We start from the raw sequence: 21,625 nt of genomic DNA, 5'->3' as shown, positions 1-21,625 counted from the left end.
CGTACAAACTTTCTTTCAAACTACCTAGTAAAAATAATCTCATATTTTCATATAACTCTAATGACTTGACTAGAAGACAAAAGCATAGGCACTAATGAGTATTATAGTGTATAGCGCCATCTCCCGGTCAATTTGCTAACTAATTTGCGCGACCTGGTTTTTCAGGGATAATTCTTTATAATGTTAACCGATTTAAACAGTTTTTACTTTATTGGACAGAAGATGGTTTACGTAACATCTCGTATTAATTTTAAGTACGATATACATCCGCAAGGGTGGGTAAATTGAAAGTAAAAATCTGAAAAGTTTTTTGTGAATTAAAAAAAAAGTATTCTAAATACAAACATGATTATATTTTTCCTGTAATATATAGCATAAAACCAATGTTTACTAAAATTTTCATAATTTTTCGTTGGTAAACTTCGGAGATAAGGGGGGGGAACGGTATTTTTTTTTACATTTTCCTTCAAAATTCTTTTTTTTTCCACAACAAAAAAATTATAAAAAATAGTTTATTTACGTTCAATTTGAGCTCTTTCCAACGATACCCCACTTGACCTAGTAAACTTGAAATTTACAGTTTGCCCCCCTTTCATTTTGGCCATTTTCTACAATTAAAATTAATATATATAAAAAAAAATTACTTTCTATTTGTAGAGGTTTACAATGTTCACAACTATTCCAAATTTCAAGTTGATAGCATTAGTAGTTCTCGAGATATTTAGGAATGTGACAGACGGACAGACAGACGGACAGAGTCGCACCATAAGGGTTCCTGTTGTACCTTTTTGGTACGGAACCCTAAAAATGGTATACAATCATAAAATTTGACTTGTGTGCGACAGCTTACATTATACAATATATATTATATTAGACATTTAACTATTTGTCATTCTGTTTTTTTGTATAACTCGTAAACTCATGTACGGTATAGAAACTACGATCATGAAGCCAATTATTAAGTTTTTGCGTAAATGTTAAAATGAACCTTAAGTTGCCCAAATTGTCTTTTTCATACGCACCTATCTATACTGTAAATTCCATCGACATCGCGATAGCCGTTTTTTTTAATTTATGATTAACTAGCTTTTGCCCGCGGCTTCGCTCGCGTTAGAAAGAGACAAAAAGTAGCCTATGTCACTCTCCATCCCTTCAACTATTTACTACTTAAAAAATCACGTCAATTCGTCACTGCGTTTTGCCGTGAAAGACGGACAAACAAACAGACACACACACTTTCTCATTTATAATATTAGTATGGATTAGAGATGGGCCGAATATTCGGTAAATATTCGGTATTCGGCATATTCGGCAAGTTTTTCAATGTTCGTATTCGGCCGAATAATTCGGTTGCATTGCCAAATATTTACCGAATAAACAATAGTTATTTGTTATACAAGGGGGCAAAGTTGTATTTTAACGCCGAGTGTGGAATTGAAAAACGAGCACGTGAAAGGATTCTATAGTTGAATCACGAGCGAAGCGAGTGGTTCGAGAATAGAATCCTGAACTTGCGAGTTTTTTAACACACGAGAAGTAAAATACATTTGCACCCGAGTGTAACACAAAACTTTTTCCCTCACTAAAGCGAGGAAACTACAACACAAAAAATGCGTTTATCACTGCTTCCAGTAGTTCCACAGGTGGTAAATCATCTTTATTACTAGATTCACCTACTTTTATCACTTTTAAAGCAGTTAATTTGACTTTATTCAAGGTCAAATTACTTTACCCACTAGTGGATAAAATGCGTTTTTACCCGCTGGTATTGAAGGACAAAACACGTGTTTCCGAGCTAGTGAGGAGAAAAGTAAATAACTAATGAAGATCTTACGTATTCCATTGGATAATAAGCTCATATTTTAGTAGCTTTTCAAGGAACTGCTAAAAAGAGAGAAACCTATGCGTCAAAATATAAATACAATTGTTTTAAAACCCCGTATTTTAAGAGTTGAGAAGAGTGCAGAGTTGTTTCAACCAAGTTTTAGTTATCCACTAAATCATAAAAATAGTTGTAGTAACATAATTGTAACTTATCAATCATTTAATAGTTTTAATGAACACCCTTTTTAAACTTATGGCGTAACCGAATATTTGGCCGAATGTTCGGTTCGGTAAGAGCTGAACCGAATGTTCGGCCGAATATTCGTATTCGGCAAAGTCCATATTCGGCCCATCTCTAGTATGGATTATGCAAATGTGTACGAAAAAGTATGATAAAATATTTTCCGCTACTGTGGGTAATTACGGCGAATCGTTTTAACCTTTCTATACAATGGTCCATATCATGTATGGATAAATTGGATAATAAATATGTGTAGGTGTGAATAATTATGTATTGTATCATGACATGAATTATGAGATAATCTGGGCAACCGAGCTTCGCTTGGTTCTGTTTCGTATCCTTGACATGTGTCGCCATCTAGTTCAAAAATGAATAGTACCTACATCGAGCGAAAGAATTCTCAGCCTTAACAACACAACTACTCCACACGAGATGGCGCGCATTTCGCCACAAAAACTCAAATACTGTATTTTTCTATTCGTTTTAGCCTTGACCTGTGTCGCCATCTAGTGTTTGCAATAAATAGTACTTACATCGACCGAAAGAATTCTGTCTTAACAGTACAACTACTGCACACGAGATGGCGCGCGAAGAAAAACGCATGAAAACTCGAAAATTCGCGTTTTCCGGGACCTAAGGATAAGTTAGACCGATTTTTCACCCCCAAAAACCCCCACATAACAAATTTCTGCGAAATCGTTAGAGCGGTTTCCGAGATCGTCAGTGTAAATAAATATATATATAAATAAATAAATAAATATACAAGAATTGCTCGTTTAAAAGTATAAGATAAGATATTGACATTGGATACATATACAGTATGTAAACTAACGAAAACCATTTACTGTGACCCGTAAATGTCCAGGTGATACTGAGAAACTTTTACTATGGGATCAACCCCGAAATCACGAAAACATCTTCTGACAGTTTCATAGGTAGTTTTATTTTATAGTATTTTCTATGGGAGAGTAAATTTTTATTTCGCGTTTTGGGTGTTGGTCCCATAGTAAAAGTTTCTCAGTATCACCTGGACATTTACTGTAAGTAAATGGTTTTCGTTAGTTTACATACTGTATAACTCCGTTTAGACAGATAAAGTCTAAGAAAAAAACGTACCTCAGTACCATACAGAAAAAGGCACGGTGGCCTAGATAGCATTACACCTTTGGGGTACGCTCGGCTAGATGGCGCTATTATTAATATTTGACATTTTAACACATATCAAGCTAAGAATATGGGCCAAATTGTCAAAACTGAGGTTTAAAAGTTTTAAGCTTGTGTCGAGAGATGGCAGTCTATGCACTGTGATTACACATTTTACTTCGAGAGTAACTCTCTATAATACTCGATCCTCTTTGCCTTTAGCTGTGAAACGGGGTGAATCTTAAGTATTGCAAACGAGAATCATTATCCATACTAATATTATAAATGGGAAAGTGTGTGTGTCTGTTTGTTTGTCCGTTTTTCACGGAAAAACGGAGCGACGAATTGTCGTGATTTTTTAAGTGGAGAATTGGAGATACTTGAAGGGACGGAGAGTGACATGTGCTACTTTTTGTCTCTTTCTAACTCGAGCGAAGCCTCGGGCAAAAGCTAGTACTTTCATTAAAAAAGGATAAGGTACAGCGGGGCAAATCTCGACTGGGGGCAATTGTAACTAATCCATTATTACACTATGATGTTCAATTCAATATGTATCCACTGAACACGCCTACTATATACAAGGTGCTCGCGAGGCACCCATATAACTTTAACGGCATATTCTTGGTCACATTTTAAGACTAAAATGTCATATAAACTTTTCTAGATTTCGTCTAGTTTCAGAGTTATTGCCAATTAAAAAAAAACATTTCCGTATTGTTACTCAGTAGAAAAGGTTTCTTAATGGCGCTGATGCGCAATTGTGGAGCATAGTCTCACAGTAGTCATTGATAGATGTCAAATGTGACAAGAAAAACTTCCAAATAATTTGGTTTTTAGAAAAATAAATGAAGGAACTCATTTTAATTTTTATGTGAAAATACGTCCACAAAAGTAAAACAAAAAAAATTTTTTTTTTTTGGCGAAAGAATTTAAAATTCATATAACATTTTTTCTTTCTTTTTGCCTCAGAAAAGCGTGGTTCAAGTTATGCGGGTTCTTCGCGAGCACCTTGTATATAACCGGTAGGTACACACTCTTGTTAGTAATGAAAACATTGTAAAACATGGATCAGTTACAATTGCCCCCCAGTCGACATTTGCCCCGCTGTACCTTTAAAGAATATATATATATAATAACTCGTTTTTAAGGACGAGCCTAGCAATTACTAGTGTGCTGGATTGGTCATTACTCATTACAAATAGGTATTATATAAATAACTATGTATTAGCTCTAGAGAAGCGCTGGTGGCCTAGCGGTGAGAGCGTGCGACTTTCAATCCTGAGGTCGCGGGTTCGAACCCCGGCTCGTACCAATGAGTTTTTCGGAACCTATGTGCGAAATGTCACTTGATATTTGCCAGTCGCTTTTCGGTGAAGGAAAACATCGTGAGGAAACCGGACTAATTCCAATAAGGTCTAGTTACCCTTCGGGTTGGAAGGTCAGATGGCAGTCGCTTTTGTAAAACTAGTGCCTACGCCAAATCTTGGGATTAGTTGTCAAAGCGGACCCCAGGCTCCCGTGAGCCGTGGCAAATGCCGGGATAACGCAAGGAGGATTATGATGTATTAGCTCTAGAGGATCTGGCTAGGTCCCGCTGGTCTGTCAAGTCATAGATTCTGCGTAAGAAGAGGTGTTTAGAACTTATCTCGGATATCATGTTCTAGTTTTAAGTATTTTATGCCTACTTGCACCAACCACTTAACTCAGGGTTAGGTGAGCTGTCATCTGTCAAATTCCATATAAAATGGTGGGTTAACTCTCGGGTTAACCCTCCATTTTCGTTGGTGCAAGTGGCCCTTAGTATTTTTACTATATTGTGCAGACAGCAACAATAGTTATTTGTTATACAAGGGGGCAAAGTTGTATTTTAACGCCGAGTGTGGAATTGAAAAACGAGCAAGTGAAAGGATTCTATAGTTGAACCTCGAGCGAAGCGAGTGGTTCGAGAATAGAATCCTGAACTTGCGAGTTTTTAAAACACGAGAAGTAAAATACATTTGCACCCGGGTGTAACACAAAATTTTTCCTCTCACTATAGCTAGGAAAGTACAACGCAAAAAATACGTTTATCACTGCTTCCAGTAGTTCCACAGGTGGTAAATCATCTTTATTACTAGATTCACCTACTTTTATCAATTTTAAAGCAGTTAATTTGACTTTATTCAAGGTCAAATTACTTTACCCAATAGTGGATAAAATGCGTTTTTACCCGCTGGTATTAAAGGACAAAACACGTGTTTCCGAGCTAGTGAGGGGAAAATATATGAATAAAACCTACGGACGGATATTTTTTAGTCATTGGTTTTCATATATTTAAAGTAAGTTTACTTCATTTGTGATATTCTGCAGCCAACGGTCGATTGTTTCTTACCAGAAGATCTTTATATGGCGATTTTCAAAAATTGAGACCCAAGAGTAGGGAAAGTTGTTAACAAAAACTGACGCGATGTCAGTTTTGTGACGACAATTAAGCATGAAATTTGAATAAAAATATTGCTTTTGTGTTAATTAATGTAAACTACAAGCAATAATCTACATTTAGAGCATGAAAATTGGTTTTTAGACAAATTTTATTCTTAATTGTCGTCACAAAACTGATATCGAGTTAATTTTTGTCACTAATTTTTGGTCCCAATTTCTGAAAATGCCCATATGACACCTTTTGCTTGAGAACGGCACATTTTTTTGTCTTAAATTAGTATTTCAAAAATCAAGATAATCTTTAAAGCTCAAAATTAAATGGAAATGGCTGTAAAAAATATTTAATGTAACTACGAAAATGTATTATTACTTATTCATAATTGTTTTAGTAAATAATTATTTTGCACCATTTGTCGCTTCTAATACCTACATTTTAATAAATATGGTCTTCATTAATTTTCATGACACTTGCACACTAAATTTGCTATTGCACGCAGGCAGAGCGGGAGTTATCCCTCCCAAGGGTGTTATGAATCTTCTATTAACATTTAAAAAAAAATCATACTAATATTATAAATGGGAAAGTGTGTGTCTGTTTGTCCGTCTTTCACGGCATAACGGGGCGGCGAATTGACGTGATTTTTTAAGTGGAGATAGTTGAAGGGATTCCTGTCTCTTTCTAACCCTTCCCCTCCCTAAAATAGGGGTGGAAGTTTGTATGGACCATTCCACAATTTTCGAATTTCACGCGAGCGAAGCCGCGGGCAATAGCTAGTTTTACACATTTTTTTATATTCCAAGTGTGATGGAAAACATTGTGTGTAACTCGGGGCGTAAGAATATTGCAAATTCGAGTCTTGATTGAACTTGCTCTCATTTGCAATATGTAACTTCGCCCCAAGTTGCACAATTTACTATTATGTGTGAGTATACACCGTGTTTTATTGAATTCCGTTAACTTCGGCTTATAATTAGGTCCATTATAGGAAACAGAATGGCATAGTTAGTTTTCTAAAAACCGTATATATTTCTAAAAAAAAACCATACACCTGTAGGGCAATCATGGTCGCGCGATAGATGATAAAACATCGGGCCGTCCCTGTCGCACTTATAAATAGTGCGATAGGGACGGCCTGCTATTTTATCATTTATCGCGCGACCATAATTGCCTGCCTGCGTTAGATGTTACTTCAATTGCTGTTGAGAAAAGGGCTTTACAATTAACGCACACTAAATAAGTGTCAAAATTATGACATTTCAATCGCATATTGAACACACAAAACCCGTTTCTTAACAGCAACTGATATAACATCTATCGCAGGTGTATGATTTTTTTTAGAAAAAAAATACCAAATAAAAAAACTGCTATTCTGTTTCCTATAGTGGACCTAACTACATGCGGAAGTTAACGGAATTTAATAAAAACACGGTGTAGTATAGATAGGTAAGTAGATACAGTAAAAATATCTGTCAAATAAAATATGACCTCTGACCATCCAAATGTTTTTATTATCTCTACTAGTTATATTTCTGTTTGTTATCAAACTCTATAATGACTGCTCAAGATCAGATAACAGTAATTTCCCTACTATACAGTATGCTGACGACATTTCATTATCAGTTGATGAAAACTAGGATTGGATTACTAATAGCTATTTATAGTTTACTAACTCTTCAGAATAGAGTCATAAATTTACTAATATCTTCAATAAATTATTGTCAATATTATACTATGTCACTATGTTGAATTTTCTAATAAAATCGCCCCACGAACAGTATCCGTTTTCGTCCACGGCACAATCTTCCATTTCAAGAAGCGCCTCTAGCGGCGGGTGCAGTAAACTCGCTTCAACGCCATCTCTTATCTGTTTCTCGGACTGATACACGTAGCGCACTCTCAATAGCTGTCTATTATTCTCATCGTCGTACCACTTCTCAAACACAACTTTCCCGCCTATAGGAGTCTTCTCAAACTGACCATCCAACGTATAGTTTTTAAAATTCAAAGCCGACGTCAACGAAAGAATGTTAGCATCGTGTCCAACCAGTACATACAATTTTTTGCTACCATTTTGGAACACATCTCCGAAATATTTTAGTAAAGTCGAAGCTACATCTTTGTCTAATAACTTGGTTTGAAAACGGATCTTATGATAAGTTTTTAATATCTTTATTAACGATTCCCATTCTTCTGCCGTGCGAATTTGTCCCCACGCTACTTCCTCGTCTTTCATACCATTATAATACGCCATTAAAAATGCATCAACAAGAGAATTTCCAAACATTAAGGCTCCTGACAAATCAGGTTCCTTGTTAACCTCGAAAACGATTTTATTTTCCACTTCACTTAAGTCGCAAATATTTTCATTTTTACAATACTGCGAATCCTTAATATCGACTATTCTGTTCAGTTTTAAAAACGCATCTTTTAAATCGATTTTGTTTAACTGCGATTGCATTTCATTTAAAATTGTCTTCTTAAACTCATCGGAAGCATTCCTTATAACTGGATTGAAAACGGGATCCATGCCAGTCATGTTTTTGTAGTAAACCTCCGCGCAGTCGCCAAAAGCGCCTTCAGCGAACGATTTCGCAGTTTGTATAGTTCTTTCTCTCGTATTAGAATACACAAACACTTGATCCTTCGAGCACTTATCGGCTAATAATTTCTCTTTAATTAACCATTCGGAGAAATAACTGCCCATAGCTACTTCGAGTTGCCGTCCTTTTGGCGTGAGATACCCCGTGTCCCCGTTCCATTTCGGCCATATTTTTGGAGTCAAAAACTGCAAGTTGGTCGTCAATGGCGTCCGTATATTATGTCTGGAGAATATAACCACTTGTTTCAACTGCATGCTGAGACCGGCTCCGATAAAAGCAAAGATAAAAACTAATTTTGTTACAATCATTGTATCGATGCTCGCGGCACGGCTTATCGATGTACACTGAACGTTTGACGAGATTTGTTGGTTAAACCCAACTAGTTCGATTCTTGACCAGCCAAAATTAAATGGTCTCGTATTCTGTGCACTTTTGTGTATTTTAAGATCGCAGCATACACTGGTTCGAATAGTGTCTTGGGAAATGAAGTTGGCATGATTTAATTCTTATTTTAGCAAGAGAAGATGACCGTCAAGACGAGTATAAATGTCATTGACTATGCAACATTGTCGTTACGCTTTCCACGTTTCTCGTAATCATTGTAAATAGGGTACCTAAGCTTCGTCAGGGGCACCTCCGCAACAGTTGACGTGAATCGTAATCAATGATAACTGTCGGATGCTAAAATGACTATCAAATCAACATGAATATTAGATACTTATATACTAATTTGCGAACTTCGGCGTTCGCGGTAAGCCCTCCATCAGGCTCTTAAGCCTGGCGTTTTCTTACGTGGAAACGAGCCGCGTCGAATCGAGTCCTCCATACATTTTAGCCTGGCGTCCACAGGCAGAGTTGAGCTGCGTCAAATCTATTCCTCATACATTTGAATGCGATTCGACGCGTCGCTAAATAATGGACGCAGTTTCATTAGTAAAAGCATAGATTAAATATAAGAAGATCATATTATCCCAAACGTGAAAATGCGACCGCCTAAGTGCGTTGTTTTCACACCATCCGATCCGATATCGGATGTCGGACCGCCATCCCATACATTACAAGCGCCATCTTAGATTTTTTCCATTGAAATCCTTCCGACATCCGATATCGGATCGGATAATGTGAAAACGGCCTAAGAACGCATACACTACATCACACATAGATGGCGCCACAAAAAAAATGTCTTTTAGATTTCGATTATACTTGTAGATGGCGTTAAGTGTCTCTTTTGACATAGACAGGGGCGGCTCACTCCGCGATTCTATCGCCGCGCTACAAGTACATGCTGGCGGCCGCGAGTTCGCGGCCTAATCAGGGGTGGCGCGAGTTCTCACGGAACGCACGTTCGCACTTTCTATTGTTACTTTACGTCGCGAGTTTTTTTAAAGTTTTATATGCGATGTCCGCGTGTGAATGGCTAATGGTGCTTAGTTAAATAGACATCATGAATAAAATAGGACAATCTTACACAGATCTACTATTGATTAAGTCCCACGGAAAAGTTCAATGAGGCTTGTGATGTTGGGACTTAAACAAAAATATATAAATACTGTATATATATACCTAGAAAGTACCCAAGACTGGAATGTAATAGCATACATTTCATCTGAAGTATTAATTCGTTTTAATCCATAGGCAACCCTATCGTCCGACGCTGCGCACGTGCGGCTCATTTCTTTGTTAGAATTTTGTAGGCATTTAAATGGCGGCATTTCGTGAACATCAAAGCAGTGGGCCTTCTGTACTTGTACTATTATATATTCTGTGACATAGATTTATGGCTGAAAAGTGACACTTAATGCCAATCTATAAATAATCGATGGCAACAAGGCATTTTTCTGTGGCGCCATCTATGTGTGGTGTAGTGTATGCGCGTTCTTAGGCGGTCGCATTTTAATGTATGGGATGGTATGATATTCTTATATTTAATCTATGATAAAGGCAGAAGGCGAATTATTGAGATCCGACTCGGCGAGCCGTGGACCCCTGGTTTTAAAGCTGAGTTTAGACGTGCAAGTTATTGCTGCAAGTATTGAGACGCAACTATAAGTAAGAGTGAGTGGCAAATATCTGCATCTCTTTCTTGCATATACTTCTGTTTCAAAACTTGCAGCAAGAACTTGCTCGTCTAAACCTGGCTTAAGACCTTGTTAATACACAATGTCAGTCGCAACGTCCTTGTGCGGCCTTAACGGTCCGTTAGTTCCGTTGGCAAGAAATACAATAAGATAGGTACCGAAACTTAACTGTACGTACAAGTGTATAGTCACTATCGCACATAACACATAACCTAACCACAAAATTAAATTTTGAAAAAACCCTCGACCGCGACATAGTGGACCGATTTTCATGAAACATGGCTAAGAACACTTCCGACTAGCTCAGCTTTCAAACAAAAAAACTAAATTAAATCGGTTCATCCGTTCGGGGGTTACGATGCCACAGACAGACAGACACGTCAAACTTAAAACACCCCGTCGTTTTTGCGTCGGGGGTTAAAAATCTGTAAACGCCATTCCTCATTAATTTTAATTCGATAGGTCTTCTCAGACCGTTTAGCATCACGGGATTTGGTACACTCTCGAGTAAATACTAAATACCTACAGCTTGGGATGGGGTCCTGTACATTGTAAATTATGTAACTCTTCACTTTCCGCAGAGATTATCAATAAATTATAGAATTTAAATTTTCTATAGGAAGATAAACATTCGCGCATACAATTTTTAGATTTGCCGGTTTTTCTAGTGACGAGAATGGCTTTCCAGACTAAGATTTTTTTGTCAGCAATACTTGTCCAATGCGATGGCAATACTATCGTGTCAACTGTCAAACATGAAAACTACTGCTCAGATGGAGAAGCGAAAGTTTTGTTGATGATCAGCTTTATTAATTTAAACAAGGTTTTACAGGCAGAATTTGGTGAATCAATAGTGAAAATGCTTTCAATGTGTATTATTTCTACGCTTAACAAAGCTCGACTTTCATCACGATGTAACTCTATAAAGCTCGTTTATAAGTTTCGTAATAAGCAGGGGCAGTTTACACTTTGTACAATTTCGTCACTAACTTGACGACGGGGTCAAACTACGTGATTTATATTTAGCATTCTACCTCCCACTTATCTATTAGATAACTACATTCTCAAACAAAGCTCTTAGCTTAGTATAATTATATGTTTTCGATCAAAATGTTGACGTCTTTTGTAGTTCTTTTTACTTTATTGGCACAAGCTGTACCCGAAGATTTGAAACTGCAAAGAGTGGTTGTTCTAAGCAGACATAATGTGCGTTCCCCGTTATCGGAACATTTGGCAGAAATTACACCAAGATCTTGGCCTCATTGGAACGAAAAAAGTGGCTACTTGACACCAAAAGGAGTCTACTTGGAAGGTTTGATGGGCGATTTTTTTTCAAAATGGCTGCAGAGCCAAGGTATTTTGCCAGAAGGATGTCCAGAAAAAGATGATGTGTTTGTCTATGCGAATTTGAAACAGAGGACCAAGGTTACAGCTAGAGCTTTTGTTTTAAAAGCTTTTCCAGGATGCAATATTACTGTCCATGTTGGTGATAAAAGCGATCCAGTATTTAACCCTTTTTTTCATAATAATACAGATACATTCAAGAAGGAAGTTCTAGAAAGTATGCAGCAAGTCCTTGATTCACTAAATTTGAATTCATCATATGAATTATTAGATAATATATTGGATTATAAGGATTCAGATACATGTAAGAAGAATCATGAATGTGATTTAGATACAGACCCAAATAAGATAAATCAGATAATGGTTGGAGTAAAACCATCAGTATCTGGACCATTGAAAATATGTAATACCGCTATAGATGCTTTCAAAATGGAGTATTATAATGGATTGTCTCCACCTGATGTAGCCTGGGGTCAATTAGATGACGCAAAATGGGGAACAATATCAAAAATAATGGAAGGATACCATAATGTAATATTTAACTCTACTATTCTAGCAAAAGATATTGCTTCACCTCTAATAAAGTATATGAAGGATATTTTCATTGATAAAGATACAAAATTCAGTTTATTGATGGGACATGATGCTAATATACTAACATTTGTCACTGGTATGGGATTCAAACCATACATATTGCCAAAACAGTATGAAAAGGCACCTATAGGAGGGAAGATTGTGTTTCAAAAGTGGTTGAACTCAAATGGGAAATATTTTCTAAGAATTCATTATGTGTATGCTTCAACACATCAGTTGAGAATTGGTTCAAAACTAAGTTTGAAGAAACCTCCCCAGTTTAAAGTTCTGGAATTAAAAGACTGCCCTGTTGATGGTGCAGGTTTTTGTCCGTGGGACACTTTTGAAAGATTGTTACAAGAATTTTAATATTACTTAAATCTTAATTTGAAAAAAAAAATACTCAATACAAGCCTGTCTTTTTAAAATTCAACAAATACGTACGTCATAGGATTTTTGCCATAAAGGTAATCTGAGCGTTTATTGATCTGAATAGCAATAAATACCCACAGAATACTCATTTTAAATAAACTTGCAATTAACATTTTATTTGTTTTACTGTGTCTATCTTACCTTTTTATTTTGAATACCAAATAGCCGGATCCACAGAGCCAGGCACGCCGCGAAGCAATGCATGTGAGGCGCGTCTATATAAGCACGCTTGCCGCTTGAGCACATTACCTCGCGGCATAGTATAATAAAGAGTACTATCGTACAGTATCGCTGAAAGTGCCGCCCACCCCCTCTCGGTTACCTCACAGTTACCGCCTGTCAAAAGCGCGAATACTGACCTGTCATATTTCACTTACACAAGCATAGTAGGCGTTCACCTACACGAGCTTAGACTGTGCTAGGAACGTGCCTCTCATATATTTGATCGCCAGTGTCCGAGGTGTGCTCTCGGCGCGGCGTGCCTAGCTCTGTGTGGACCGGGCTATTAACCATTTTTTTATACTACGTCGGTGGCAAACAAGCATACGGTCCGCCTGATGGAGAGCGGTCACCGTAACCTATGGACGCCCGCAACTCAAGAGTGTCACATGCGCGTTGCCACCCCATATTAGAAACTTGTACACTCCCCTTTGCTGTGTTAAGTACAAGTACACAGCAAAAAGGATTTCTGTGCGGATGACACGCGTGGCGAGTCATCAACGTTTTTTGCGTGTGGTGTATGACACGCGAGGCATGTTATTTTAAAATTCACAAGTTATTCGTCACCACAGTGTGAAGTGTTCGAAAATGGAACACACCGTAATCGGTTAACGAAGAAACATGCAATGCCCCGGACCAGACGCTAGGCACGGCCATCGGTTGCGGTAAATCATGTCAGCCGCGTAAACTGAAGAGCCGGCTATGCCACCAGTGGACTTGTTCGCTTTTTCTTTGGTGCATTTATTAAGAGATATATTTATACATACTAGTTTTAGGAAGAGACAAAAAATAGCCTATATCTCTCCATCACTTCAACTGTCCACTCACAAAATCACGTTAATGCGTCGCTCCGTTTTTCCGTCAAAGACGGACAAACAAACAGACATACACACTTCCCATTTTAATATTAAAATAATATAATATGGATATGTAATGTCTACTTACGTCTTTATACTTACTCTGTTCCATATTTCTCATATCTGTGCCGCAAACACCGTAGACCTAAAGCTGAAAAAAAAAGATCGATCGATTGACGTATGTGCGAAACCAGAACCATTTTTATGTTGGCGGTCGCTTTTTTTTAAACAGCCATCTTTTTTACAAAACAACATCCGACCACAAGTTAATTTTTTCTTGTGTTACAATCACTAGCAACCGCCTCTATGCACTGACTTGAAAAATATATTTTTTGCCGTAGTTTTTTTTTCGGCTTACAATCTTTTTAATTTTTTTATACAATATACAGCTTAAGTCAGATACGGGTATATCTAATTATCCTAGTTTACAAATAAAAGCGAATTCAATACACATGGAAAGGACACACACTTTTAAAGTGCCAGTGAGATGCAATTAAAAAAAAACTTAGTTCCAATACTTTTATCATTTTTTTAGCAAAATCTATAATAATTAATACACCCTTTCCTTGTATATTGTTTACAAAAGTACATTAAAATGATCACAACAAAATATATACAATTTTGAAGTATGATAAATAGCTGTAAAACCTTACCAGAAATATATGACTACGGCGCCATGTTGCGGATTTACATTAGGACTAATTTCTTCATACTAAACTGTCACCGCATACACAAGTATAACAGCGCCCTCTTGATAATAGTTATATATTTCTGGTTAGCCTTTATAAGATATTTGACAGTTCTGTCATTATCCATTCGCAAGCCAGATAATCATAATTTCTAAACAGAAAATATATATACTAATACTAAGTTATGACAAATTAACAAAAAATAATATACTAATGTAACATTTCTATTCTATTTTCTTGTTTAAAATGTCAATAATGGACATAGCCCGATGGAGAAAACCATACTAAGTCAATCGAAGTAATCTGCTCGCAAGCTAAAATATTGCTTTCTCATGATGATGGAAAACTCAAGACATATAGACGCATTTCCATACTATAAATAATGTTAAAAGCATAAACTTCATAGATCATATCCGAAACAATTTAACGCTATAATAACGCACGTTCAGATTGAGTACGCCACAGTACAGTCAACCAATTGGAACCCTAGACCACTCTACAACCATGTCAAAATGACAAGCAGTAAGAGATTTCTTACAATCTGATTTATAACGTCACTATGACATAGTTCTAGCCTAGGGTTCCAATTGGTTCACTATACCTTAATAAATATGAAATTTTATTGCATTGAAAGCGAATTAATCCACATAGCTTGTAACATTTTAATCGCATTTCTATAAAAGAAACACTCATTAAAAGTCAAATAACACGCAAAGCCTCGATGGTTCAAAAAAACCGCAAAATGCGAAAATCCTAATCTACGATAATTTTATTAACGAAAAACAATAAAATGACTAAACGCCTATGGCGTATGTATTTAAACTAAGACTTCATTATCTGTGTGTTTAAAGGGAAAACCATCGACGCGGAATCTGATTTCGCCGGTCAAAAATCACTCGGTAGTACCCCTTGTTCCTCGTAGATAACCAAGTTTGACAACTGGTTTTGTATGAGGAAAAATATTTCTTCTTAGCTAAATGGGTTATGAAATAGGATTTTTTTTTTCGTAGAAAACTATTATTGTGCGCATTTTTCTACGAAGATTTTTTTCTTCTTAGCTTACCCGAATACGAAAACTGCAAAAAATAATGGTTTTCTACGAGGAAAAAAAACCTATTTCATAACCCAGCTAGCTAAGAAGAATTATTTTTCCTCATACAAAACCAGTTATCAAACTTGGTTATCTACGAGGAACAAGGGGGTAGTACGAACATGCGAACGGATGTGTTCAGCGATCGCACTACGAGTACATCTGTAAGCCTTAGGGAAGGGAAGTAATTTAACTTTTTTTTTAAATAAACCATTCACGCCTTTTAAGGAACTATTTCAAGCTTACTCTATAGTCTATGGTACTTGTATATAAGGCATTTAAGCTATAATAAAGGCTATTATACTGATTTGGTTTTGATTTGAGCGCGTACATTAATTATTTACTTTTAGATACATAACATAACAAAAATGTAGAGGCGCGTCAATTCATCAATATTGTTCTTTTTATTAGTCTCAATCTTCATGAGATACTAATATTTTTTGAGAGATACTAGAGGAATTAGAACTGGTACTGTTGGGACCGGGTGGCCTAATGGTTAATTGCGTTAGCCGCGCAAGCTGTAGATGCCAATTCGATTCCGGCCTCGGACATTAAATGGTTCTTTCTATATGACATAATTATATATATTTCAGAGAAATTACTTTCAATAATTTGATGTCTAGCTAAATTCCTTGCCGGCGGCTATATTCCGAGATCATATAACCCCGCAACCTTCATATCAAGGGTGAACCGCTTCTGGGCGAGCTCACTCCATCGTAGGCCACTTTGCCTTTAGCTAGTCTGTGGCCATTTATAATAAATATATATATATAAAAGAGCTCATTCAAAACCGAATCAGTATACTAATAGAACCGATCTTCGTTTCATAAAATTTGTACTTTTAAAGGATAATATTAAGTTACATGTACGCGTATGTCTAATGTTATTCTTTTTACCTCAAGGTTTACTTTGAGGTTTTTCGGTTAATATTGTTATTAGATATTTTTATAACTTTCAATATCACTGATTAGTTGAAATTATGTATAGACTTGAATTTAGTAAAATTTCGAGTTCTAAATATTGTGATTTTTTTATACCACATGGGTGGCAAACAGGTATACGGCCCGCCTGATGGAAAGCGGTCACCATAACCTATGGACGCCTGCAACTCAAGGGGTGTCACATGCGCGTTGCCGACCCATTAGAAACTTGTACACTGTCACATTATATTTTTGATAAATACAGATTTTGTAACCCAAATAAGATGAATAGTTTTTATATTTATTCCAAAGATGATTTCCGTATTTATACCAATAGGCTAGTTTCCTACTAGTCAAATCAGCTTCTTTTTAAGAACTGTCAAAACGATTTTTTAATATGGAATTACTACGAAATACTGAGGAGTGACGTCACGGTCAATTCATTTACTTTATATCTTTCTCTTTGACTTATTAAATAGAAATTATGTTTAAATATAACTTCTGTCCATATTTTTCTTCTAATTATGTAGTGCTTTATTTCGTGCACTGCATAAAATATTTTTCCCCTCACTAGCTCGGAAACACGTGTTTTGTCCTTTAATACCAGCGGGTAAAAACGCATTTTATCCACTAGTGGGTAAAGTAATTTGACCTTGAATAAATTCAAATTAACTGTTTTAACCTCCTGAGTCCCGGGCCAATTTTTACGATTTTGAATTTGGAACTTTATTTTATTTGTTTAAGAGTTCAAAACTCGAATTTAATTTGTACTTGTACAAGTACGCGGGGACTCAGGAGGATAAAATTGATAAATGTAGGTGAATATAGTAATAAAGATGATTTACCACCTGTGGAACTACTGGAAGCAGTGATAAACGCATTTTTTGCGTTGTAGTTTCCTCGCTATAGTGAGGGGAAAAGTTTTGTGTTACACTCGGGTGCAAATGTATTTTACTTCTCGTGTGTTAAAAAACTCGCAAGTTCAGGATTCTATTCTCGAACCACTCGCTTCGCTCGTGGTTCAACTATAGAATCCTTTCACTTGCTCGTTTTTCAATTCCACACTCGGCGTTAAAATACAACTTTGCCCCCTTGTATAACAAATAACTATTATTTTAAGTGTAGGAAACTAGCCTATTAGGTATTACAAAGTGACAAAAATAAGTAACCACAACTTTACTGCATAAGCAGTACGGATGAAGTGTGAAAAGCTTTTCCATCGTATTTTTCCGGAAACGTTCGTGTTTGTCATGCTAGTTCAGGCAGTGTCAGTACGTCTTGTACTGAAACCAAAGACATATACAAGGTGCTCGCGAGGAACCCGCATAACTTGAACCACGCGTTTCTGAGGCCAAAAGAAAGAAAAAATGTTATATGAATTTTTTTTTGTTTTTTTTTTTTACTTTTTTGGACGTATTTTCACATATAAAGTAATTTTTATCCATGAAGTTGGCAATTAAAATGAGTTCCTTAATTTACTTTTCTAAAAACCAAATTTTTTGGAAGTTTTTCTTGTCACATTTTGACATCTATCAATGACTACTACTGCTCCACAACTGCGCATCAGCGCCGTTAAGAAGACCTTTTCTGAGTAACAATACGGAAATGTTTTTTTTTTAAATTGGCAATAACTCTGAAACTAGACGAAATCTAGAAAAGTTTATATGACATTTTAGTCTTAAAATGTGACCAAGAATACGCCGTTAAAGTTATATGGGTTCCTCGCGAGCACCTTGTATAACTCCGTATAGCTGTCTATACATATACAGATAAAGACATACAGAAAAAGGTACGGTGGCCTAGATGGCATTACACCTTTGGGGTACGCTCAGCTAGATGGCGCTAATATTAATATTTGACATTTTAAAACATATCAAGCTAAGAATATGGGCCAAATTGTCAAAACTGAGGCTCAAAGTTTTAAGCCTGTGTCAAGAGATGGCAGTCTATGCACTGTGATTACACATTTTACTTCGACAGTAACTCTCTATAACACTCGATCCTCTTTGACTGAGACCGACTGACATAGCATGACACGTTCGTACATTTCCGGAAAAATACGAAGGTAAAACTTTTCGTACTACATCTGTAAAGTGTATAAATATTTTTGGCACTTTGACTGTACATATTTGGGCCATTTTTTTCAAAGTTGTCCACCCCACTTTTTTTTGGATTTGGAAATGTTTATGTGCTTTCCACTCAGAATCGCGAGCTCTTTCAATTATAATAGGCAGAGGGCGGAATTGCTCATGGCAAAAATCAAACGTCAATAGAGTTGGAATGTTAAATTTTATCGACATATTCAGCTATCGATAAATTCAGTCACCTTTTATATTTCTGACTTTAACATTAACCTCTTTGATTAGTCGACCATTTGATTTTGACCTCTTTGATTAGATTAAAAGTAAATTAAATGGCATTCAATTACCATTTCTGTCACTAGTCCTTTTGCAACTAATTCACGTTTGAAAAAAATTGTTAATCCAAGACGAAAAACAGCCACCAAATGAATAAAGAAGTATCCTTGTCTTACTTACGTCGAAAACAACTCAACACTATATACTGATAATTTCAGTTTAATCGATAGTCGATAAAATTTTACGTTCCAACTCTATTGACGTTTGATTTTTGCCATGAGTAATTCCGCCCTCTGATAATAGGAGAAAAAGGTGTCCCAAGGTTTTTTCCCATTACGTTACCATTTTTTCATACATTTTGTATGGCGGTAACGGAATGGAAATCTTGGGACATTTTTTTTTCTCCTATCAAGATCGATAGAGCTCGCGATTCTGAGTATTAATCGCGTAAAAAATACATGTTACAAAAAAGTGGGGTGGAAAAGTTTGAAAAAAATGGCCCATTTAAGTAATTATTCACTTTTTTTGTCAGTTATTTGTGTTGCTGTCCTTAATTTTATTACATCGACATATACTATGTAAATACTTATGTAAAGTGTATAGGAATCATATGAGAACACAAATGAATGTACTATATTGCTTTCATTTTGGTGTTTAGGTGTTTTCTACAGACTATTTCAGGTTCAGGACAGTCCAGTATGGCCACCACAGAATTAGATTTAGAAGAAACAAGTTCATCTATTTTATTAGTGTGTAAGATTTTTTACTGAAGTTGTTGTCTAAGTGTCCATAATTGAGGAGTGTTTATTTATTGATTTTGACACCAATATTAAATTTGCGAAATTGTAAGTTGACGTTAATTTTATGATTACATCAAACGTAACATATTGTACCTAAATAAATATTTAATTACCATATGTTTTTGAGATTTAAGCACTTTTGATGCGAACTTTTGGGAATTAAGCTCTTTTGTAGCGTAAATGTTATTATTTTAAAATAGTCTTATTTTATTTTTGTATTTGGTTTATCCACATAAATAATCATTACACATTTTTCAAAATGTGTTCTAAGTTTTGATGTTAATTTTTTTTAAGATCAATGCGAGACTTTTTGAATTTTTATCTTAAAACAACGCGTAATTTTCTTTACTAAGAAAAACTGCATAGTTAAAAAAAAAGAAAAATGGAAATAAGCCCTTTTGAAAAGACAGTCCTCAATTGTTGTGTTGTTGCAATTAACTATTACGTAACGAGGCATTTTTAATGTTTTTGTTGACTTCAACTTAGACGGACAACTCAGTGGATTTTACTGAGTTCATTTGATACGCTAAGTAGATACGTTTGCTTGATCTATGGTATACATGACATCTGTGATGGCCACCTAAGTCCCAATGGCCTTTTAAAAGGCCAATACCATTTCATATTTTGGGACTTAGTACATTGTGGTTTTGATCGGTGATATTAGTTTTTGCAGCGACTATTACAACACATATAAATGTAATTCAAAAACTTCATTGTATATTATATTGCTTTGGTTGCTGATTTTGTTATGCGAAAACTATTTTATCATGTAGATATAAACATTTTTGCTGATATTTAGCTATGGTATGGGTTAAATTGTGGCGTAGGCGAGAGGCTGGCAACCTGTCACCGCAATGTCACAATTTCGTTTTTTTTTTTTCAACCCCTTATTTGCCAAGAGTAGCACTGAAACTTAAGTAGTCTCATGTCCCCCTCATGGGATACAGGCGTGATTATATGTATGTATGTATTGTGATATTTAGCTGTTACAAAGACATATGTAACTCCGTATAGACAGCTACAGTCTTAAGAAAAAAACGTACCTCAGAATCATATAGAAATTAGTACGGTGGCCTAGATGGCGATACACCTTTGGGGGACGTTCGGCTAAATGGCTCTAATATTAATATTTGACATTTTAACACATACCAAGCTAAGAATATGGGCCAAATTGTCAAAACTGATGTTTAAAAGTTTTAAGCTTGTGTCGAGAGATGCAGTCTATGCACTGTGATTACATATTTTACTTTGACAGTAACTCTCTATAATACTTGATCCTCTTTAGCTGTTATAAGTGTGCCCTTGAAGGTCCAATTAAAGAAATTTAGTAGTATGATTACTGCGTGTAGAACTAGATAATGTTATTTTTAAACCGCTAATAATGTTTTTAGTATAATTTACATAACCATCTTCATCTAAATCAAAATGGCCCGTTCTAAATAAAAGTAAAACTAATCTATGAAATGTACGTTTGTTTCATTGGTAATCTAGAATCCTGGAATCTAGATCACTTTCTACTGATGAAAATATAAAATCTGTTTTTTACTCAGTTACGTTAGTCATTGAACAGCAATTCCCGAAAAGTTTATACATTTGGATCACGTCTTTGATTTTAATAAAAATTGGTAAGCTGATGAGTCCATGATGCTGAGCAAGATCCACTAGGTTTCCCAAAATGTCCTAAGTAGTTTGTATGAAACTTTACTTTTTTGTTACCGAAAATGTATAGAAATCTGGTGACAAAAAAGGAAGGTTTCATACAAACTTCCTAGGACACTTTGGGAAACCTAGTGGATCTTGCTCAGCATCATGGACTTTGTCAGCCTACCAATTTTTATCAAAATCAAAGACGTGATCCAAATGTACAAACGTTTCGGGAATTGCTCTGGAGACGATTGCGTATTTTAGGATTAGCGAATATAGTAAGTTAATAGGTTTCGCGATTTCTGTAATGATTCATTTCTTGCCTGAGAGAATTGGACGCGCAAACTCTCATATTTACTTGGTGTTTAGGTATTTCGATTTGTTGGCAGAAT

At 35.9% G+C, this 21,625-nt stretch overlaps 1 protein-coding gene across 1 annotated transcript; it reads right to left on the bottom strand.

Moving 5' to 3' along the window:
* Positions 1-7,118: 7,118 nt before the first annotated feature.
* On the bottom strand, positions 7,119-8,720 carry LOC125240276 (glucose-1-phosphatase-like). The gene has a single exon (XM_048148140.1). The coding sequence runs from the start codon at positions 8,536-8,538 to the stop codon at positions 7,360-7,362; it is 1,179 nt and encodes a 392-aa protein (XP_048004097.1). The 5' UTR covers positions 8,539-8,720; the 3' UTR covers positions 7,119-7,359.
* Positions 8,721-21,625: the final 12,905 nt, after the last annotated feature.

Source organism: Leguminivora glycinivorella, chromosome 27, assembly GCF_023078275.1.
Source record: "Leguminivora glycinivorella isolate SPB_JAAS2020 chromosome 27, LegGlyc_1.1, whole genome shotgun sequence".
Classification (NCBI taxonomy): Eukaryota; Metazoa; Arthropoda; class Insecta; order Lepidoptera; family Tortricidae; genus Leguminivora; species Leguminivora glycinivorella.
The sequence above is the reverse complement of the archived record's forward strand: the minus strand, read 5'-3'. Positions and strand labels throughout refer to the sequence as shown.

Coding starts and splice junctions, on each gene's coding strand:
- LOC125240276 (XM_048148140.1), bottom strand. CDS start 8,538: ATGATTGTAACAAAATTAGTTTTTATCTTTGCTTTTATCGGAGCCGGT.